We start from the raw sequence: 24,183 nt of genomic DNA, 5'->3' as shown, positions 1-24,183 counted from the left end.
CTCCCGATTAACCAAAGTTGATCATCCACTTTCCCTGCTAAAAAGCTTACAGGTTCATTCTATTTCATTTTTCTCTGCAACATTACGCCGAGATTTTTAAACGACGTGATTGTGTCAAACAGCACACTACTACTGATGTATTCGAACACTGGTGTATCTTTTCCCTACTCCTCTGCATTAACTTACATTTTCCTACATTTAGAGTCATCTGCAGTTCATAAAACCAACTAGAAATTTTGTCTCAGTCATCTTGTATACTCCTGCAATCACTCAACGACGACACCTTCCCACACATCATAGCATCATCAGCAAACAGCCGCAGACTGGTGCTTACACTCTCAGCCAGGTCGTTCCTTTCTTTTGACTTGGAGTGTCTGAAGGAATTATTGGTACGGTTTTTGTTGAGCAGCAGCTACGTAACAGACACCCAACAGCCACCTGCTTACCCGTGCCCCAGCGGAGCAGCAGACTCGGCACTCACCGTCTGGCGGTCTCCCGACAGTGGCTCGCCGTCGCTGGACCAGGAGATGCGGGCCGGCGGGCGAGACCCCAGGCTCTCGCAGGCCACCTCGTACGTCTGGCCGGCGCTCAGAGGCCGGTTCTTACCCAGCAGCCGCGTCGTCACTGGAGCCACTGCGGGCAAACAACAGTACCCGCGGTCAGTCTCGCAGGTTAATATGTTTGAAGAAATTGAGCTCTCTTGACAAAATATTAGCCATACACTCAAAAGATAACACTGGTCGCTTTTGAGCGCTAGAGATGAGGTAGAACTGTGTGCCAATGGTCAAATGACCTAAGTCGTGGGAATGTAAAATGGTGTGTATGTGCCCGTCAGTTATGATTAGATTAGATTAGTACTTGTTCCATAGATCATGAATACTACACTTCGTAATGATGTGGAACGTGTCAGGTTCATAAAACGTGTCTATACATTACACAAAATATTAGATGACACTCAATATTTTTAATTTTTTTTTTTTTTTTTTTTTTTTGTGGGGTTAGGGAAATTACCCACTTACCATATCCAAAACTTCATCTAATGAGTAGGAGTTTCCATTAAGAAATTCTTTTAGTTTCCCTTTAAATGCTGTATGGCTATCTGTCAGAATTTTGATGCTATTAGGTAGGTCACCAAAGACATTTGTGGCAGCATAATTTACCCCCTTCTGAGCCAGAGTTAGATTTAACCTTGAATAGTGAAGATCATCCTTTCTCCTAGTGTTGTAGCCATGTACATTGCTAATACTTTTGAATTCGTTCGGATTGTTAATAACAAATTTCATAAGTGAATATATATAGTGTGAGGCTACAGTGATGATCTCTAGCTCTTTAAATAAGTGTCTGCTGGATGATCTTGGATGAGCTCCAGCAATTATTCTGATTGCACGCTTTTGTGCAATGAACACTCTTTTACTCAATGATGAGTTGCCACAGAATATGATGCCATACGAAAGCAGAGAATGAAAATAGGCGTGGTAAGCTAATTTACTGAGATGTACATCGCCCAAGTTTGCAATGACCCTAAGAGCATAAGTAGCTGAACTCAAACGTTTCAGCAGATCTTCAGTTTGTTTTTTCCAGTTCAACCCCCCCTCAATGCATACACCTAGAAATTTTTAATATTCTACCTTAGCTACTGATTTCTGATCGAAGTATATATTTATTAATGTTGTCATTCCATTTACTGCGCGGAACTGTATGTACTGTGTTTTGTCAAAGTTTAATGACAGCCCATGCGGGATCACTGTAATAAGGATAGGTCGCTGTTTGAAAGAACCCGTGACCTAACCGTGAATGAGATTGCCGATTTGTTGGGTTTGTCAGCATGGGTTTCCCAATCTGTCTATAAGAAATAGTACACCACTCCCAGGCATGTTACACAAAATACGAACAGTGGACTTAAACAAGTCCTAACAATAAGGAATTGCTACTACCAGCGACTGCAAGTCGGTCCCATCCAGTATCCAAGCGAGCAATCCACGAGATCTACGTGTGGTGGGCCAGTGGAGAAGGGTTAGTCGCAAAAGGTCACTGCAGACAGACGCACATAATGCTGCAAGTTTTCAATGGGCTGTCATGGTACCGGTGCGAGAGCCGGTTTGCAGAGCTAATGAAGAAGGTATGTGGCTTTGAGCAATCGCGGAGGAGGAGTAATATGTCAGAATTTTTGTTGCGACGAACACGCTGTAACCGGTTCTTTAATTTCCTCAGATTGTCAGAATTGACTTCGGAGTTCATGGTTTGACTATGATGGAGGACATGGAACACAATACCGTTTTACTGTCTCACAAGACTCTAACAATGACTTTAACTGCTGAGGTTACTGTCTTAAATTTATTCGAGGAAGAAGATGTTGTAAGGTGCCACTTCATTGACTGCTATTTCGTTCCACGCTCAAATTTGTGATTGCATTTTTGATGACCTGTGACAAGGTTTGATACGAAAGCGTACCTTCAGCCCCATAACGGAAAAACCAAGACGGCACGGAGTTTCCTTCATCCTTCCCTATCCTTTTCAGTTAGGCTTCGGGGAACTTAGCGCGCACAAAACTTTTTATACCCTGACTGGTGGACATGTGTGTTAGCACCAGCAACAAAGATGTCAAGTTGGGCACTGAGTTGCATAATGTTCACTGTCGATAACCCAGGATAAGAGTGTCAGCACATCGCAACACTGGAGTCGTCACGGATGTGCTCGGCCGCCTGCTCATCGGAAGTCATACAGATTACCTTCTCTTTGTTCTTTAGGTGACAGACTCTTCACCCAGCGACTTACCGAGCCTTTAGCCACTGTCCGGAGACCGTAGACACTGTGTGAACTCTTAAGAATATTTTTCGTGGTCTTATTTTACCTGAAACGAAATTCAATATCTGTTCACTGGATAGAAAGCACCTCATTTGCAGAAGCTGTTTTGAAGACTGGCTGACCGCTGCTATCGACCAGGACTCACTAGAAAGATACGAGAAGACGCGGGAGTGCTTAAGGATGTCACGAAAAAATTACGTAGCTCTGGCGGAAAGTTAATGTCAAGCGCATGAAAGCTTGTTGACGCTACGTTTCTTGTGCGTGGCACATTACTTTCCAAGATTTACCTACACCGATGTCCGCCACCATAGCGCATTGGTAGAGTTACCGCCCGGGTTCGGTTCCCGGCGGAGGACTGGGTGTTGTGTGTCCATCATCACTCTCATCACCATTTACACGCAATCGCTGAAGTGGCGTCAACTAAAAACTCTTGCAACACGGCAGCCGAACCCCAAAGGGGATATCCAGGCCAGTAAATGCCACACGATCATTTCATTTTTTACCTATACAGATGATTAATTAACTGAAACTTGGTGGAATTCTGATAACTACTGACGCTAATTCTCCGTCAAAACCTAATTTTGAAGCAAATTTTTAACACGTTATCCTGGTTTCCAAAAAACTATATTCTGTTTTAGTCAAGTAAAGATATGTGTTTCACAACATTTGTCAGTTTTATATTCGTGGTATAAAATTATTACTAGGTATGTAATGCAGCTACGTGGTGACTCGAGTGGCTTTGGAAGGGATACGCAGGAACAGTGGGGGATATAAAGAGAATCAGTTAAGTGGTCTGCACTTTGACGAAACAGCAGCCGTAGAGATGATTGCAGGAAATGTTCGCGACGTTAACGCTAATTAAGTCGAATGAGTTAGTGTGCAAGCCACCAACCTACACGCAGTTGGGGCACATCTGTCCCGTCATAGACGAACGACACACTGGAGTACGAAAGTTCCCCGTGCTGTAGGGCACATTCCGTATTAAACCAGGGACGTAAAGCAAAAACTCTATATATGATAATGCTTCTGACAATACACGGTAGTCGAGCTAGATGGTGGATACTCTGGCGATGAGTACATTGCTCGGAGTGCAGAGATAAGCGACACATGAATATGAACTGAGTCCTGAGTACTGTAACCGTTTGTACCGTAGTACTTCTAGATTACACAAGTGACTATACTAATTTAACTTCAGTGAACCGCCAAGCATACCATTAACCACTAGAAGCACGCACGTACATCCTCCGACGTGCAAAATTACAGTGTTTGCCGTGTACAGTTCATTGATGTAAGAGATTCCTGGCCATTTGAAGATGTAGTAGCTGCACTGACCTATGCCTTTCATTATTTCTCATGCTGTTATCTATATGTTCAGATCTCGTTATAATTTTTGCGAACCTAAACATTTATTTAAACTAGCATCATCGCAGTTGTTTAACCTCATTGCAAATCAATTACGATTGTCATGTAGATAAGGATAATAGTAATCCGCCTTTTAACTCTAAATAAAACCGAACACGTTTCTTCTAGGTGTGTTAGCGTCATCAGAGATCTACAAAGTAAAAGGTAATTGTTTAATTATCTATTTTTTTAATAATGAAACCAGTAGTGTTCCCTGACGGGACATTTAGATTATCTTACTATTTACAAGCACAAGATTGCATTTTTTTCAGTTACGTTTATGCAGCCTCTTCTTTTAGTGTTTTCTTGTGTAGACACTAGATAAACACAATATAAGTTTCCAACATATTGTATGTCACAACTGGGTGTTCAACATATGTCTTCAAAGCAGCCAGTGGTCACACGAGAGAAACAGGGAAGTGATAAACCAGAGTAACAAAGTTAAGATATTCTTAATGTGCTGCAACTAAATACTGAATGTACCATAACGAAAGGTTAATTTTCTTTTAATTTATAGATCACGGATAAGTCCTAAAATGAATAGTGAAAAATGTTTTGTTCAAAATAAAATAAATATTCACTTCCAAAAGAAGGATAATAATTATTCTTTTCTATATGAATTGAAGTAGCAACCGAGGAAGAATGGTAGCAATTACTTGTTTGCCTCTAGGATTATTCCTCTCCATTCCTGTTCTAGCACGACATTTACAAATATTATTTTACTTTGAACAAATGCCGATATCCTAATCCTTCTTTGGATAAGAGTTTTCACCTATTTTTGCCCCCGCCTACTCATTCTAGCACCTCTTCATTTCGTAAGTGATGCCTCCATTTAATTTAGTCATTTATTGAAAAGCCTCATACGAGATACTTTTCCTAAAATATAAATCTTTGCTGTTCTCCATAACACTGATCTTATTTCTGTTGGTACAGCTACAATTATTTTGGCTGTTAATTAAAATGAAAACTCTGCTACCTGCTCTAGAAGTCGTCTGCCCTTGACGAAACAGGTCTTGAATGCCTTGCAAAGAATCATAACGACGTGTCCCACTGTCAATAGAAATGACATGCAATTTTAATCCTGCTCCCGAGAAATGACCATTTCGTGAAATTTTATAAGCTATGCGAGTTTTATTTTTTACCAGATCAGGCGTATTAAAGCCTGCTACCGAGAAGCCATCATTTCGTGACATTTTACGAGCTCATGCGAGTTTTATTTTTTATCACGTCATGATAGTACTTAGTTTTCCAGATATAGCGTCATTCGACATCAGGTTCTTAAAGCTACTCCACTCCTATCTTACAATGGGCGTTCAGTAAGTAAGACAATACATTTTTTGCACGTCAAATTTCGGTTCAAACATGCGGAATTTGCTGTGGGACCTCGTGGAATAATCCTACTTCAGCCCCTATAGGCTGGATCTCGCACCTCCCTCTTTCCAGCTGTTTGGTTCAATGAAGGACGCACTCCGCGGGAAGCAGTACGTGGATGATGGGGAGGTTATTGGCGCAGCAAAACGTTGGCTCCAACGCCGGCCAGTAGAGAGTCGTACCATGCGGGCATACAGACCCTCCCAGTAGGGCTGTGTAAGGCTGCTGCATCGAACGGAGATTATTTTGAAAAACTGGGTTTTGTATCCAAAAAAATGAGGAATAAAATGGTGCATAGGAACTCTGGATAAAACCAACCTGCCTTCAAAAAAAAAAAAAAAATTGTTGAATCACTTATTGAATGCCCGTCGAATGTTACGGAATAGTAAATATAAATTTCACTAGCGTACAACAGCTATGTAACCCGTGTAATAGTGAGTGAATTGTTGTTGCGAATTTGTGAATTAATTTACAAAGATAAAATATAAAAATTCGTTTTAAAAAGGCTGATATAGAGAATATTATTAAATACGGAATAAAAGAGGGATAGCCGGCCGAAGTGGCCGTGCGGTTAAAGGCGCTGCAGTCTGGAACCGCAAGACCGCTACGGTCGCAGGTTCGAATCCTGCCTCGGGCATGGATGTTTGTGATGTCCTTAGGTTAGTTAGGTTTAACTAGTTCTAAGTTCTAGGGGACTAATGACCTCAGCAGTTGAGTCCCATAGTGCTCAGAGCCATTTGAACCATTTTTTAAAAGAGGGATACCTTAGAATCACTACGTATTATCAGGGCAAATGTCGCTTATCTGTACTTTCACCCAGTCAGATAACAATACGATCAACTAAGAGAGTTCTTGTGTAGCCGTACACCTTACAGACATAGCTTCTCCAAAGGTGGGGGTGGGGGAGGGGAGGTAGGGCTGGAGGAGGTTCGCTAGCGCGCTTGCACCGTCCTGCAATTGACGGCACAGGTTTCTCAATTATTAGAGAAATCTCAAGTTTTTCCTGCAACGATTGTTTATGATGTTACCTAACTGCAGATATAGTTTTGCAGAAAGCAACTGGAAACACTGTAGTTTTAGCCAGCAATGCAGAATTGGTTCATTGGTTTTACAATCATTGTGGGTTGATATCTTTACAGTATTTTGCGTATGTAAAGTCTCCAATATTTTCTCTGTCGCTTCATCGTACACCAGTTATCGAGCTCCAGAGAGCAACCCTTGCAACACTGAGCACGCTGTAAATATTAATGCAATTACCTGCCCGACAACCCTCAACAATCCCCAATATGAATCCCTCCTACCTGTTGTACAACTTCAAACGGAATAACTGTTTAACTGGAAAAAAGTCGTAAGAGTGCAAAAGAAAATCCACTTTTGAAAGCAGAGGAGAGGGTGGAGTGACGGGTGGAAAGAGAAAACTGAGAGCTTCTGCGAGAGGAGGGAATACCTGATACAAGATAGAACAACAAATTGTTGTTGATCTGTATAGGAGAACCAGTTTTAAAGTCAGACTGTCGCAGAGCTTTGGAAGACTTATGATGAAACAAGGCAAAAGTTAGGAGTAACATTTCTTCGGAATTTCTAAAACCTTTAGCGGAAATTGGTACAAAATCTTTATTCAGTTTTGTATGTGGATTGTATGGGACCGGAGACGTACCATCATGCTTCCAGAAATATCATCCACACAATCCCGAGACAGCAAAGCATTTAAATGCAAGAACTATCGCAGCTTATTCATCTAAGTTACTGACAGGGATAATACACAAAAGAACAAAAAAAAAAAAAACAACCAGTTTGGCTTTAGGAAAGGTAAAGAAACCAAAGAAGTAGGTCATATACTGTGCTTAATAATACAAACTTACACACTAGATGGGAAGACGAGAAACATACAGTATGTTCAAGAAACAAGTAGGCACAGTAACACTCCAACACCTGTAGCGAAACGCTTTGTTTAAAAACGGCGAAAGGCGAAGATAGTCTTTCCTCCCTACTATTGATGGTGTAAATCGAAGAAACGATAAGGACAGTAAATGAAAGTTTCAAGAGAGCCGTCGAAATTTAGGGTGACAAGATACAGTTGATAAGATTCCTTGATGACTCAGCTACCTTTAATGACACCGAGAAAGAATTAGAGGACGTACTGAGTGAAGTGAGCAGTCTACTGAGCATAGGATATGGAGTGAAAGAAAACAAAACAGAGGAAAAAGTAATTACGGGCAGCAGGAACATCATAACTGGGAACCACGTTGAAGATGAACAGAAGGAATTCTGCTACCTTGGAATAAACAACGCATGGCGGACAAAGCAAGGGGACATAACAAGGACACTAGCACAGTCAAAAACAGTAACTAAAGGTAAAAGGATGCTGCTAGTGTCAAATAATGCCCTTAACTTAAGGAATAAATTTGAGGGAAAGTATTTTTGTTGCAGAAAATTGCACTGAAGTGAATCATGGAATGTGGGAAACTCGAAAAAGGCGAAAAAGTATCTTTACAAATGTAGGGTTCAAAAAAATGTGAGTGAATTCCTATGGGACCAACCTGCTGAGGTCATCGGTCCCTAGACTTACACACTGCTTAAACTAACTTACGCTAAGAACAGCGCACACACACATGACCAAGGGAGGACTCGAACCTCCGGCGGAAGGGGCTGCGCAATCAGTGACATGGCGCCTCTAACCGCGCGACCACTCCGCGCAGCCAATTGTAGTGTTACAGAAACATTTAAAGACTTTAGGTGAAGAGACAAGATAATAAATGAGGAGGTTCTTCGTAGAGCCTTCAAGGAAAGGAAGACGTACAAATCACTGGCTAGATGGAACGTCAGGGAAAATGGTTTTAATGGAGATTTTCTCTGCTGTTGGTTACCAACGCGTATTTCAATGAAACTTGTACCAAGTTAATTTGTTTTTGTTTTTCTATACTTAGAAACGTGTGCACACAAATGTAAAGAAACAGTAACATATATACGAGGGACAGTCAATGAGTAATACGACACATTTGTTTTTGAAAGCAGGTTGGTTTTACTCAGGATTACAATATACCATATTATTCCCCATTCTTTTAGTTACAGAACCCAATTTTCAACATAATCTTCGTTCAATGCGACGACATTACGGCACATTACTGGGAGGGCGTGTGTACCTGCAGGTTACCACTATACTGGTCGACGTGGGGTCCAACGTCTTGCTTCATCAGAAAACTCCCCATCGTCCACCTACTGTTTGCCGCGGAGTGCTCCCTGAACTGGGCCAAACAGATGGAAGTCGAAATGTTTGCCATCCGGTCTGTTGGATGGATGAAGAAGAACCGTCCAATGGTATTTTTTGAGCTCCTCTCGCGTGCACAGACTTTTTTCAGGCCTTGCGTTGTCTCGGAGAAAGAGAAGTTCGTTTGCATTTATGCGGCGACGAGCACGTCGATGTCGTTTCTTCAGTTTCCCGAATGTATCACAATACACTTCAGAGTTTATTTTTGCACCATGAGGGAGGACATTATGCAGAATAACACCTTCAGAGTCGAAGGAGACAGTCTCCATGACTTTACCGGCTGAGGGTGTAGCTTTGAATTTTCCTTCGCAGAGGAGGTGGTAAGGTGCCCCTCCATGGATTGTCGTTTTGTTTCCGGTTCGAAGTCATGAACCAATGTTTCATCACCTGTGACAATTAAATATATATAATTAAAAACATTCTTGATCGTAACTTTATTTTAATTAGAGTGACCGGTTTCAGTCCTTAAGGGTCATCTTCAGACTCTGAAACAACATACGTACAGACAGAGGGATCCTTACAGTATCGTATATACACTGAAATACAATTACAAACTTCATATACCCAGAACGGCAGGTGGACTTCCATGAAGCAAGTTGCGCCGACCCACGGCGCTGAACTGACTGCTAAATGGATAGGCGGGGAGTGGACTTAAATAGCACGAGTCTCGGTCACCGTTCTGTATATGACGTCAGTGCTAACCAATCAGAAGTATAGTGTGTACTATTAGCATATAATGTATTACAATAGTCTACGTTGCTAAGGTTTGAAGAAGACTTATAGTTAAAATACATTTTAAAGTTGCGATGAAATAGCTATTCGCCAAAAATATAAACTGTAGTAAATAATTAGCTTAAAATAAACAAGTCTAGGCTGCCCTATGTTATCCGTTCCTTAAATTACGTCCTGTTGGCAAAGATGTATGGAGTAGCTGCCAAAGGTTGTTATAGCGATAGAGAGAAGCTACTAGCACGGGATATGGAGTGAAAGTAAACAAAACAGAGACAAAAGTAATGACGAGCAGCAGTAACATCATAACTCGGAACCACGTTGAAGATTAAGATGAGGAATTCTACTACCTTGGAATAAAACAACGCATAGCGGACAAAGCAAGGGGGACATAACAGACATTGAGGGTTGTCTATAAACGGCGTCCTCTTTCGATGCGACATTCTAAAAAACAGGCACAAAGTGCTGTAACGACAGTAAAGACGATCTATGTCGACGTTAAGGGTTGCCCTAAAGACGGCGTCCTCTATCGATGTGACACGTCAAAAGTAAATAGAAAATATAGTAGTGAATATAATAGTCGTTAAAGATTATTCATAGAAACATGAATGGCGCAATAGCGAAATTTAACAAGCAATCTTGCCTAGTACGTGTATGTAAGAAGGAAACACACATACAAAGGGCAGCATAAGGTTTTAGATGTAGAGGGCTCCGTTACATCTTCTGTTAAACACGATATGGTTATAAATTCATATAATACATGATACTATGTAAAATAATGGTAATGAGGAAATAACCCATGCAACATTAAAGATTAAAGGATATAAAATCCGTTAAAAGGAGACTGTTAGTGAAAAAACAGTTTGTGAAGAATAAAGGGGGGGGGGGCAGTTGGGGGACAGAACATTAACAATGCTATGAATAAACTGTAACGCCATTAATCGTAGAAAAAATGCTATTGATAAAATCACGAGTCAGCATTATTTGTATCAAAAGAAGGTAAACTAAAACATAGACTACAGCAAAAAACGAAAGAGCAGTCAAAATTATAACAAGTCTTCAAAAAGATCAAAGCAATATTTTTCCTTAAAATCAAGGAGCTCGTTCAACAACGCTAGAGGCTCGTTTTTGTGATGTGGTAAATTTCTATTTCTTCTAGTGAATTTAATAAAGATCCTTCAGGGGCAATGTGGAGAATTTTTAAATTATTTTGGATTGACCCTTCAGAGTAATCACAGTCTTTTAAATGTTGGTCCAATAAAGATTTAGTTCGACTATTAGGACCTGTCTGCCCACTATATTGTTTTTTACAATCGTTACATAAGATTTTTGATGTCAGTTAGACCAATGGTACGTCGAAGTCTATTCTGAAGCAAGTTATTGGTGGTAAAAGCTATTGTCTATTCAGTATTTTTAAATAATTTATTTATTTTGTAAGAAATATTCCCCATATATGCCATTTGGGAGAATTTTCGATTACCAGCCTCAGAACGTTGTAGCTTATTAAACAAAAAATCTGTTTCGTTGGGATTATAATCATTTGCATTAGCAATCTGCTTTAGTACTGATATCTCTTTGTGGATTTCATCTGGGGTCAGTGGTAACTTTATAATTCTATGGATCATTGATTGAAAAAAAAATGCTTTTTTATATTTGGGTGGATGATAAGAAGCAGCGTTAATGATGACATCTGCTGCTGTTGGCTTTCTATAGATTGCAAAATGATGTTTATTGTCCCTGTTTGTGATAGTGAGATCTAAACTTCCTTGATTTTCGCCTTCAACTGTGAAAATCAGTTTGGGATGTATATTATTCAAACAGTCTTTAAATATGTCTATTTCGTCTTTAGTCCCATTATAAATAATTAATTATATATATTTAATTACATTATATAAGATCACTGATAATGTTTCCAAAAATTTTACCTGTGACGATGTTCACTGAAAAATTGTTACGATCAGCCCCGTAACGAGAAAGGCATTTCCGCACAGATGATCCTTCGTTGTTCTTTATGATCTTGTGTTAAGCGATGAGAAACTAACCTATCAAACACCTTTTAGTAGTTAAACTGGTGAAGAAGTGTTTAAATTAGTGAAGAAGTGTGCCAGTACCACCAATAAAGACTTCAAGATGTGCAAGGAGGTGTTTCACCCGTCTGTCCATTCAAATGAGAGTATGCAAATGTTCCAGCATTGCAAGAGTAATAGGTGTGTGCTGCCATCCGGCAGTAAGGAGATTGGAAGGACAGATTTGCGTGGTCTTCTTGCGTTGATGACAGATGCCTCGCCCAACGACTCACCGTAGGTGCTTTTTTTTCCTGCCAGGCTTGTGTAGATACTCTGTAAGAGCGTATGAATATCTGGGATGCACTGATGTTCTGCCATAATAAACGTATACTCAATGGCAGGCCTTGCCTGGAAGTGATTCCATTACAAACGACATTTTGAAAGGTACGTATAGCGCCGTCATCTATTCGAACTTCATGAATTCGTAAGGGCAGAAGCAGAAAAATTCCACGATGTCCCACAAAAAATTGTGCGTTTTTTAACCAAAACTGTCCGAGGAAAAAATGTTTTGCCTTATTTATTGAAGGCCTCTCGTAAGTAGTTGCACAAATGTTACTGCGATTTTATATTCGCACCAATTTCATGTAAGTGCGACTCTGTCTGCTCGTGAGTGGAATTCTGTCACTTATCACTGGCAAGAACGGACGAGAAATTTAGTCATCTATAGCCCTAGCGAAGGCAGTTTGTTTAGTAATGGCACATTTAAACGGACAATAGCAGATTGGCGGTAGCATTTTGCATTTTGTTATTGACAGTGACAGCTACTAATCCAGCTACTACCAGAGGAAAAGCAGTATTCAAGCGTACATCAGTGTTATCCCTTCAGTCAGTCAGTCAGGCTCGTATCGCTTGTACGACCGTTTTAAGATCATGTAACCCTCAAAGGGCAAGTACTGTATGGAAGACAAAGACTTGAATGTTGAAAATTGAGAGCTACGGACGTTGGTTGTAGCTGCTGCTCTTAGATGAAGAGATTGGTTAAGCTGAGGAAGACAGACGGAGGAAGAAATAAAAAACAACTCTCACAGCTTTGTCAGACTGTACTTAGTTTTATATAAGAAACTTATATATTCTGAAGAATACAGCCGTTATTACTGTGCATATAATTACATTTCATCTGTGAATCCAAACACAAAGAAGTGATACAAAAAATGGTTCAAATGACTCTGAGCACTTCGCGACTTAACCTCTGAGATCATCAGTCCCCTAGAACTTAGAACTACTTAAACCTAACTAACCTAAGGACATCACACACATCCATGCCCGAGGCAGGATTCGAACCTGCGACCGCAGTGGTTGCGCGGTTCCAGACTGAAGCGCCTAGAAGTGATACAGTTTTCTGCGATAGAAGAGAGGAGAAATTGTGGAAAACAAATAAATGGATAACCACCAGTCATTTCAGATGAACAAGTTTTGGTGGTATTACTTCTCAAATTACGTTCTTAAGGCATGTTATCAAACTTCCCGAATCGTTTATATAAAAAATTGCAATTGTAGTATCTTTCCCCCTGGCGTAAATTTCTGCAGACACCATTGAGTACAGAAGAGGCCGAAGATATGTAAAAGGGCAATCCCAAAAGTAAGGTCCCCTAGTTTTTATAGGTACAGAACTCCGTTTGTGTGGCAGTTGGTCACACTGTCTTGACTTGGCGCTCAGTCTTGGCTTGGGAGCCGTTGAGAATGGAGCTCCCGTTGGATGTCACCGCCAAGTGCGAACTGCGCGCAGTTATTCGGTTTTTGAACGCAAAGGGCACTGCGCCGATTGAAATCCATCGCCAGTTTACGGAAGTATGGTGAGTCGTGCATGGATGTCAAAAATGTTCGTAAGTTGTAGAGAGTTTGTAGCTGGTCGGACCGAAATTCACGACGAACAAAGGAGCGGGAAACCGTCAATTTCTGAGGAGACAGTGTTGAAGGTTGAGCAAAGCATTAATTAACGCTGACAGGTACTGTGAGACTCTGATAAAACTCAAACGGACAATTCAGAACCGGAGAAGAGGAATGTTGAGCAAGGACGTACACATTCTCCAAGGCAACGCTCGCCCACGCATCACTCGGCAAACCGTTGCTCTCCTGCAGCAGTTTCAGTGGAACATAATCACCCACCCACCCTATACTCCTGACTTGGCGCCCAGTAACTATCATCTGATCCCTAGGTTAAAAGAACATATGACCGGGAAACGATTCAGCTCCGACGACGAGGTGAAAGAAGAGTTTCATAACTTTCTGAACAGCATGGCGGCGAGCTGGTATGACATGGACATACAGAAACTGCCACAGCGTCTACAAAAATGCATCGACAGAAATCGTGATTATGACGAAAAATAGCTAAATATTCAAGCTGTAAACTGATGTAAACCATTGTAGAAATAAACTGGTCGATGTACATATAAAAAAGTAGGAGACTTTACTTTTGGGATTTCACTCGTAATATCAGACACTGAAAACACATTCATCTGAATATTCGAACAGAGATCGACGGAATCAAACAAAATACTATCCAAAAGGATTTAGATAGCAAGGAGTCCTCCGCAGACTGAATCCTCCGGTACCCTGGTGCAGGTGGCCTCTATGAAAGAAATCTGTCACAGATGAGATAAATTAAACCTGCCGATATGATTTTTCTGAATTTACTTGTCATAAAAACTTCCGGAGAAATACGTTCATCAAATTCTAGTATCATGCCGTGCAAAAATAAAAAAATATGTAGGTTTTCGCATGACATCTCAACCAGTGGCTTCGCCAACTATCATTTACCTTTCAAGCTAACATATAATTCGGGCTGCCTTAAAGATCAGTATGTCATCACAACTAAGATTTCGTACCCACAGTCCTTAAAGTAGATTGGAAACACAATTAACAAAGCCACAGCTCTGCACTATCGTCAAAATGCTGCTGGAAACTCCTGTTATCGTTCTTTCCATGTTTGCGAATTACATTGGGGTTTATAAACTCTGCCTTCTGCAGAACGCAATATATGCCTTTCTACAATTTACCGAAACATGTTTCAAAACTTATGTGTCGTCTTTCGTGGGACTCGTTTCATTTCTGTAAAAGTATAATACGAAGTTCATTAATGTTTTTCTATTTTAAGCCTAAAAATGAAAACATTTGCATTTTTTTGTAATTACTCGCCTGAAATTAATTTAGATGTGAAAGTGTATTTCTGCAAGTCACCTTGCATTTATAATTTTTCATTATTTTACAGAATGTCGTCTGCAAAGTATTCGGGAATATTTGTTTATTAATTTTGAGATACTTTTCGAGAGTAGCAGTGGTGTATGTCTTGTACTTAACTTTTCCGCAATGTTGTGCATCATAGGTGTGCTTGTTAATATGACTAGAATGCCCTTCTTTCACATCTTTTAGACTGCACCATACAATGTTATAACCTGTTTTCATACACAGACCGAAATTGGGGATAAACTTATGTCACCGTATACCAGCTGGCTATAATTAGACGGGCTAGTTTCCGAGTGCTGCAGTGTGGGTCGTATACGACGCAGGACCCTGATATGTCGTAACTAAGATCATTAACTGGTGAGCTTGAGGATTATGCTGTAAAAAATAATACACCAAATGATGATATAGCTCTATAAGCAATTAGTATGAGGTGTGATAACGTTCTACGAGTCGGGGTGTGGAATGTCAGAAGCTTTAACATGGTAAGGAAACTAGAAAATCTGAAAGGGAAATGCAAAGGCTCAATCTAGCTATAGTAGGGGTCAGTGAAGTGAAGTGGAAGGAAGACAAGGATTTCTGGTCAGATGAGTATCGGGTAATATCAACAGCAGCAGAAAATGGTATAACAGGTGTAGGATTCGTTATGAATAGAAAGGTAGGGCAGAGGGTGTGTTACTGTGAACAGTTCAGTGACCTGGTTGTTCTAATCAGAATCGACAGCAGACCAACACCGACAACGATAGTTCAGGTATACATGCCGACGTCGCAAGCTGAAGATGAACAGATAGAGAAAGTGTATGAGGATATTGAAAGGGTAATGCAGTATGTAAAGGGGGACGAAAATCTAATAGTCATGGGCGACTGAAATGCAGTTGTAGGGGAAGGAGTAGAAGAAAAGGTTACAGGAGAATATGGGCTTGGGACAACGAATGAAAGAGGAGAAAGACTAATTAAGTTCTGTAACACGTTTCAGCTAGTAATAGCGAATATCCTGTTCAAGAATCACAAGAGGAGGAGGTATACTTGGAAAAGGCCGGGAGATACGGGAAGATTTCAATTAGATTACTTCATGGTCAGACAGAGATTCCGAAATCAGATACTAGATTGTAAGGCGCTCCCAGGAGCAGATATAGACTCAGATCACAATATAGTAGTGATGAAGAGTAGGCTGAAGTTCAAGACATTAGTCAGGAAGAACCAATACGCAAAGAAGTGGGATACGGAAGTACTAAGGAATGACGAGATATGTTTGAAGTTCTCTAACGCTATAGATACATCAATAAGGAATAGCGCAGTAGGCAGTACAGTTGAAGAGGAATGGACATCTCTAAAAAGGGCCATCACAGAAGTTGGGAAGGAAAACATAGGTACAAAGAAGGTAGCTGCGAAGAAACCATGGGTAACAGAAGAAATACTTCAGTTGATTGATGAAAGGAGGAAGTACAAACATGTTACGGGAAAATCAGGAATACAGAAATACAAGTCGCTGAGGAATGTAACAAATAGGAAGTGCAGGGAAGCTAAGACGAAATGGTTGCGGGAAAAATGTGAAGACATCGAAAAAGATATGATTGTCCGAAGGACAGACTCAGCATTTAGGAAAGTCAAAACAACCTTTGGTGACATTAAAAGCAACGGTGGTAACATTAAGAGTGCAACGGGAATTCCACTTTTAAATGCAGAGGAGAGAGCAGATAGGTGGAAATAACACGAAAGCCTCGTTGAGGGTGAGGATTTGTCTGATGTGATAGAAGAAGAAACAGGAGTCGATTTAGAAGAGATAGGGGATCCAGTATTAGAATCTGAATTTAAAAGAGCTTTGGAGGACTTACGGACGAACAAGGCAGAAGGGTTAGATAACATTCCATCAGAATTTCTAAAACCATTGGGGGAAGTGGCAACAAAACGACTATTCACGTTGGTGTGTAGAATATATGAGTCTCGCGATATACCATCTGACTTTCGGAAAAGCATCATCCACACAATTCCGAAGACGGCAAGAGCTGACAAGTGCGAGAATTATCGCACAATCAGCTTAACGGCTCATGCATCGAAGCTGCTTACAAGAATAATATACAGAAGAATGGAAAAGAAAATTGAGAATGCGCTAGGTGACGATCAGTTTGGCTTTAGGAAAAGTAAAGGGACGAGAGAGGCAATTCTTACGTAACGGCTAATAATGGAAGCAAGGCTAAAGAAAAATCAAGACACTTTCATAGGATTTGTCGACCTGAAAAAGCGTTCGACAATATAAAATGGTGCAAACTGTTCGAGATTCTGAAAAAAGGAGGAGTAAGCTATAGGGAGAGGCGGGTCATATACAATATGTGCAACAACCAAGAGTCAATAGTAAGAGTGGACGATCAAGAACAAAGTGCTCGTATTAAGAAGGGTGTAACACAAGGCTGTAGCCTTTCGCCCCTACTCTTCAATCTGTACATCGAGGAAGCAATGAAGGAAATAAAAGAAAGGTTCAGGAGTGGAATTAAACTACAAGGTGAAAGGATATCAAAGATACGATTCGCTGATGACATTGCTATCCTGAGTGAAAGTGAAGAAGGATTAAATGATCTGCTGAACTGAATGAACAGTGTAATGAGTACACAGTATGGTTTGAGAGTAAATCGGTGAAAGACGAAGGTAATGAGAAGTAGTAGAAATGAGAAGAGCGAGAAATTTAACATCAGTATTGATGGTCACGGAGCCAGTGAAGTTAAGGAATTGTGCTACCTAGGCAGTAAAATAACCAATGACGGACGGAGCAAGGAGGACATCAAAAGCAGACTCGCTATGGCAAAAAAGGCATTTCTGGACAAGAGAAGTATACTAATATCAAATACCGGCCTTAATTTGAGGAAGAAATTTCTGAGGATGTACGTCTGGAGTACAGCATTGTATGGTAGAGAAACATGGACTTTGGGAAAACTGGAACAGAAGAGAATCGAAGCATTTGAGATGTGGTGCTATAGACGAATGTTGAAAATTAGGTGGACTGATAAGGTAAGGAATGAGGAGGTTCTACGTAGAATCAGAGAGGAAAGGAATATGGGGAAAACACTGATAAGGAGAAAGGACAGGATGATAGGACATCTGCTAAGACATGAGGGAATGACTTCCATGGTACTAGAGGGAGCTGTAGAGGGCAAAAACTGTAGAGGAAGACAGAGATTGGAATACGTCAAGCAAATAATTGAGGACGTAGGTTGCAAGTGCTACTCTGAGACGAAGAGGTTAGCACAGGAAAGGAATTCGTGGCGGGCCGCATCAAATCAGTCAGTAGACTGATGACCAAAAAATAAAATGAGGTGTGGGTGCAGGAAAGGGGGAGGAATGATCAAATACATGATAATAGCGGTTCTGGAACGTTATTAGGATGTGGTCGCAAGTCACAACGTGTTTTCGGTATGGTCTTCCGACTCAGCAACATTCTGCATAAGTAACACGGCATGGTCGACAGTTGCTAGCAGCATATCGGGTGTATCTCATCACATGCAATGCTTTAGATCAGGAAGAGTCAGGATACATGTCTGATAAACAAAATCTTCCAGATACCCCACAACCAGAAGTCACATGCATTTGGGTCGGAGGATGTGAAAGGGAACACACCTTGAAATTGCCTAGAGATGATGTATTTGTTACCGAAGGTTTCTTGTAGCAAATCTTTCGCCTGGCACGCAACACGTGGCGTCGCATCATCTTGCATGAAAATAGTGGTGTGGACACAGTTGCGTACTAGCAAAGCTGAAATCACACGTTGCACAAGAAGGTCCTTATAACGTTGCAGATGTCACTGTACACCCAACAGGGCTTCGAGGAGTCATCTCCTCGAAGATAAACGGACCGAGAATGAAGCAGCCTGTAGAACCACACTACACAGTCACGTAATCTGAATGCAGGGAATGTTTCCGAACAGCATGTAGCGGTGTAGAGCCCCACATGCGATAGTTGTGGCGTTCACTGCATTGTGCCCAGTAAAATGTGCCTCGTCCGCCCAGAGAATATTCCACAGCCCCATGTCATCAATTCCTATGCGTGCCAAATGCGAAGGGCAAAGACACGGCGTTGAAGCCTACCTTGGGGTTTCATTTGGTGCACAATCTGAATGCTGTAAAGATAACAGCGTAAGATGCGCTGAAAATTTTTTTTGAGCAATTGACGAGTGGAGAGAGTTTTCATGACACAGCTCGAGTACCGGCTGCCGAATCTGAGGCATGTGCTGCACGATCGGCTATAGCTACAGGAACTTCATCAGCAACTGCCATGGGAATGGGCCGCCTCCCTCTCCCAATGGCCTCAAATCTGTTGAACATTCTCTTTAGCCCACTGACTGACAATTGGCCTCTTCACAGCTGTTTCTGTTACACGGTATTCCAGCAATGCAGAGCTGACATTGCTGCAGTTCAGATAAAACAATTTTACCAGAAGTGCACTGTCTAGCTTTTCTATAGTCATTATGTCTCACACTGGTAACATCAACTTCCTTAAGCCTTTACACCGACAGACACTTCACAAATCAACACGCGTCATCAGGCTACAAACAGGCTACTGGCGCCAAAGCTGGGAACACCTCACATTCTGACCGCTTACAGCGCCGCCCATTTTCATCCGGTGGTACAAAGTGGACTATTGTTTTTTCAGCATCCTCCGTAAGCAAACTGATTAATGAACATATCTATGAAGTTTCAGAGTCTTTCGGTGTGTACAGCCCAGACCACACTGCAGCACTCGAAACACCATCAGTTTAGTTACAACCACCTAGTATATAGTTACACCAGTTTTTTCTCGTTATGGTTTTATCTATTATGGCGTCAATTTTGAATGTTTCGTGCGACCACTCTGCTACGGACGAAACATTTGATTTTTGTATGTGAGTTTGAGAGGGAGAGAGAGAAAGAGAGAGACGGAGAGAGAGGGGGACAGAGACAGAGAGAGAGATGACGTCAGGAGTGAGCAAACGAGAAGCAAGTGAGCCACGGCAGTAACGTGGTGTGTCTCAACGAATATGGCGACGTAAATTTCCTCCCAAATCTCGTTCTTTGTATGAAAACGTGGCTAACAGGTGAGGATGGAGTGTGAAAGGTGTACGAGAAACGTATGTAATTACAAACGAAACTACAAGATACAGCTGTGAAGTACAACAGCACGGGAAACCACTATCACTGTTCTCGAGAAGTGTCTCAAAATCAGAAACTCCCGAAGTAAATACTTCCAATTCCTTCATCTACGTCTACGTCTACATGACTACTCTGTCATTCAAAATGTAGTGCCTAGCAGAAGGTTCACTGAACCAACTTCAAGCTGTTTCTCTTCCGCTCCACTCTCGAACAGCGTATGGGAAAAACGAATAATAAAATTTTTCCGTGCGAGCTCTCATTTCGCTTACTTTATTACTATGATCTTTTATCTCTACGTAGATGGATGTCAACAAAATATTTTCGCATTTGTAGGAGAAAGTTGGTGACTGAAATTTCATGAGAAGATGTTGCCACTACGAAAATAGCTTTTGTTGGATGTAAGGTCCGCCAGTTAAGGAAAACACCGTATTTTCAAAGTTTCCAAGCATGTTTCAACACATCTGTGCAATCATCAGTGGGTTTCTGTTTTATTTAATCTTCACACTCTGTTTGAATGTTTTTTCAGGACCACTTGTGTGTTATTTATTACAGGTACCTTGTTTTTGTGTGGCAAGTCCTTTTTTTTCAGCATCTTGAGTTCCGTGATATCTGAAGAACGCTGGAGCCCTCTAAGAGGTTACAGACAATATTTCAGTCATCTTTAAAGTGGTCATTTCGCCTTTCCTATCTAAAGACCTCAGTGTGGTTGGAATCTAAATCTTAGTGCTTTTCTCGACAAACACGCCGCAACATCGCTGCTTAATTCGGGTGGCCTTTCTCTTGGTGCACTCAGATTTCTTTGTCTTTCCGCTTCCGTGTTTAACAACTGTTACCAAGAGATGTGAAGCTGACTGCTTATCGTCGAGATATGCGCGAAACCTTGGAACACATTCCATTCTGTAAGTTCCAGCTAGACCACTACTTGTGAAAGAACTCTATCTCGTTCTGCAGAGGTCAGAAGGGTTCCCAGAGCTCCATGCTGTCAGATAAATAGAGAGTAATTCTTCTCTCTCTCTCTCTCTCTCTCTCTCTCTCTCTCTCTCTCTCTCTCTCTGTCCCCAATCACTGACTTCTGTTTTAAGAGCTGCATCTGCACGTCACATTCTATACCGCTTTGTCTCCCAAGACTTTAGTTTAAACTTGACACATCTTCCCACCCAAGACAGTTACGATAGAAGCTTAAAACCTTAGAAGAATTGTAGATATTTATAGAAGACTAATTTCGGATACGAGTCAATGTCTAAAATCAAATGTTGCTACATACCGTTGAAGATAACTAATCAGTTTCCGACAGAAGGCAAGAATTCAACTCAGCTCACTGCGATAATTATCGCTGTGTTCACCAATGCCTATAGCTGCTACGTTTAGCGTAAAAGAAATAAATAGAAATAAGCAAACCACAAAATACACTCTGTACTCAGTAAGCACACACAAAAAACTCTCTAAACAAGTAAGTCTTATATTTAAGCTGACTCTAGAATAAAGCAAACGTAACAACCATCGGAGCTAGGAGTTCTTGTCTCTAACATTGTTGATTATTTGATACGTTTATAAAGTCGACTCATTCAAATGTTCGTGACATATAGTGAATAAGTCTATACTGTTATACATATTTCCGACCTAAAACTTTCTCCGAATAAAAATGGTGTCACACTCCACATATTTGGTCCTTAGATCTCGTTATTGATACAGGGTCTTCGGAAATTCCCTTTACGAACTTGTAAGACTTGTAGAATAGAGTGAGTACGTAATATGTGAACAGGAATCCATGTTTTCGTTCTACGGCGGTTTCATTTCAGACGTGTCACGCCTCCACGCTGAGGGAAAGAGAAAAGTCTCAGACTTGGTACACCAGATATGGAGTAGGGTAGGTGGATGACGTGTACAACGTCTGCAGGAACGTTGATGGTTGCCATTTCGAGCTGCTATTTTAATGTATCAGTAATGTTTCGACTGTACAGTATGCTGGGTTCTTTCTTGTTTTGGAATAATGTAAACCCATACTATTTGTGTGAACGCAAACAAATGTGCTTAAGTGATAAGTGGATGTTTCTTTATGTTTCCTTTCTAATTTCTGCCTAATAACTGTACTGTGTCACGACTAATTCAATTCGTCAACAGAAGTGGATAAGTTCAACATATGAACTGAAACGGTCACCGAACGGGAACCACCGGTTTCAGTCAGGTTACGTACTATCTTTACACTGAACTTTCAGTCAGAAAACAGATCAGCTTAAGGTGTATTTAGTCAACCCAAAAATACCCCGTAATCTGGGTGAAACTGGCTATATTAGTAGTCATTACTAAGGTACAGCTATGTGGAGAGTGAAACCATCATTTAGTTTCATGTATCACATAATTGTAGATCGGTGCTTCTTGAAAATAAAATTTCATAAATCAAGTAACTCAGAAGCCATCGGGAAAAAAGATCTAATCCGTTTCAGTGAAACAATAAATGCTAATTGGCTACAGGGTCATATCTCCCTGGTAATTGGTTGTATGTTCGGTACTCTGTAATTCATAGGAAGAGGTTTCGTATCGTCATACTGCAGGTTCCTTCGGAAATATCTAGAATATTTTAGGTATCGCATGCTGTTTTTGTGCTTCGTATGTGAATCTTGAGCGTATAAATTTGTATAGTCAGAAATACAGAACAGCCTGGGCAAACGCAAAGCAACTCTCTTTTACAAACATTTTAAAGTAGAAGGTGTGTCTTTCTCCTGGGAACGTGCTGCAGCAATTCATGTGGTAATTTATTGGCAGTTTTTGATGATGGCTCTAAAGGAAAGGTAACTAAGTGCTTCAAATAATAAGGCTATTGTATATCAGATACATTGACCGTAACCAAATTGGACGATACAGCGAGGTGCACGGCGCAGACAATAGAGACGCGTAATGGACTTACAGACCTCCTACCTGTTTGCCGTCGTTTCGTTGCCGACAAACGAGTTCCAGGACGTTCATTGTCCAAGCGCCAAAAGGAAGCCGTACTACGCCAGTGGGGAAAGAATAAGCGGAAAAAGAGTCTGAGACGAGGAAGGTTAAAAGGAGCGTGGTAGTTCCCTTGTGAGAATAGAGGATCTCACCTGAAGGATATCGTTAAAACGTGAGATTCCACATTTTTCTTGAAACAACCAGTTGCAGTAAAATCGTGCAAGTGTGTAACTCGATAATTTTAAATGCGTACAACCAGTTTATATGATTTATAGGTAGCCAGTGGGGCAGAAATCATAAGCACATAAATTCTGAAGTCCTTATACCAGAAAAAGGAAATATTTCACTTCAGTAACTATTGTTGTTGTTGTGGCCTTCAGTTCTGAGACTGGTTTGATGCAGCTCTCCATGCTACTCTATCCTGTGCAAGCTTCTTAATCTCCCAGTACCTACTGCAACCTACATCCTTCTGAATCCGCTTTGTGTATTCATCTCTTGGTCTCCCTCTACGATTTTTACCCTCCACGCTGCCCTCCAACACTAAATTGGTGAACCCTTAATGCCGCAGAACATGTCCTACCAACCGATCCCTTCTTCTAGTCAAGTTGTGCCACACACTTCTCTTCTCCCCAATCCTATTCAATACCTCCTCATTAGTTATGTGATCTACCCATCCAATCTTCAGCATTCTTCTGTAGCACCACATTTCGATAGCTTCTATTCTCTTCTTGTCTAAACTATTTATCGTCCATGTTTCACTTCCATACGTGGCTACACTCCATACAAATACTTTCAGAAACGACTTCCTGACACTTAAATCTATACTCGATGTTAAAAAATTTTTCATCTTCAGAAACGCTTTCCTTGCCATTGCCAGTCTACATTTTATATCCTCTCTTCTTCGACCATCATCAGTTATTTTGTTCCCCAAATAGCAAAACTCCTTTACTACTTTAAGTGTCTCATTGCATTATTATGCATGGTAAATTCATACTGAACGACCGTATCTGTCACACGTCAGATACCAAGGCTCATAATCAAAATCATTAGCGACAAGTGAATAACAGTGCATAATATTGCCAGGGAATCGACTGGTAGGAAGGCAGTACATAAGTGAATCAGATCAAAATTTCTTCCTCATGTGTACATGTAGCAAAGCGCAGAACAGCGCTCCTCACTGTGACATTAAATGCAGTTGTTTTCAAGCATTGAAACGATGTGGAAGATTACATTCTCCGAGCTGCCAAATGGTCTGTGTAATGTCTGGGTCAAAATAACAAACTGGAACTTTCTGGTAGATTAAAATTGCTTT

The 24,183-nt window shown here is 40.9% G+C and overlaps 1 protein-coding gene across 1 annotated transcript in view; it reads right to left on the bottom strand.

Annotated features, from left to right (window-relative positions):
* LOC124595497 (nephrin-like) overlaps positions 1-24,183 on the bottom strand; it is a 720,042-nt gene that overhangs the window by 286,441 nt on the left and 409,418 nt on the right. Inside the window, exon 6 of the mRNA XM_047134264.1 lies at positions 482-633. Within this exon, the coding sequence (XP_046990220.1) occupies positions 482-633 (152 nt within the window). The remainder of the gene's footprint in view (positions 1-481; positions 634-24,183) is intronic.

This window comes from Schistocerca americana, chromosome 1 (genome assembly GCF_021461395.2).
Source record: "Schistocerca americana isolate TAMUIC-IGC-003095 chromosome 1, iqSchAmer2.1, whole genome shotgun sequence".
Classification (NCBI taxonomy): Eukaryota; Metazoa; Arthropoda; class Insecta; order Orthoptera; family Acrididae; genus Schistocerca; species Schistocerca americana.
The sequence above is the reverse complement of the archived record's forward strand: the minus strand, read 5'-3'. Positions and strand labels throughout refer to the sequence as shown.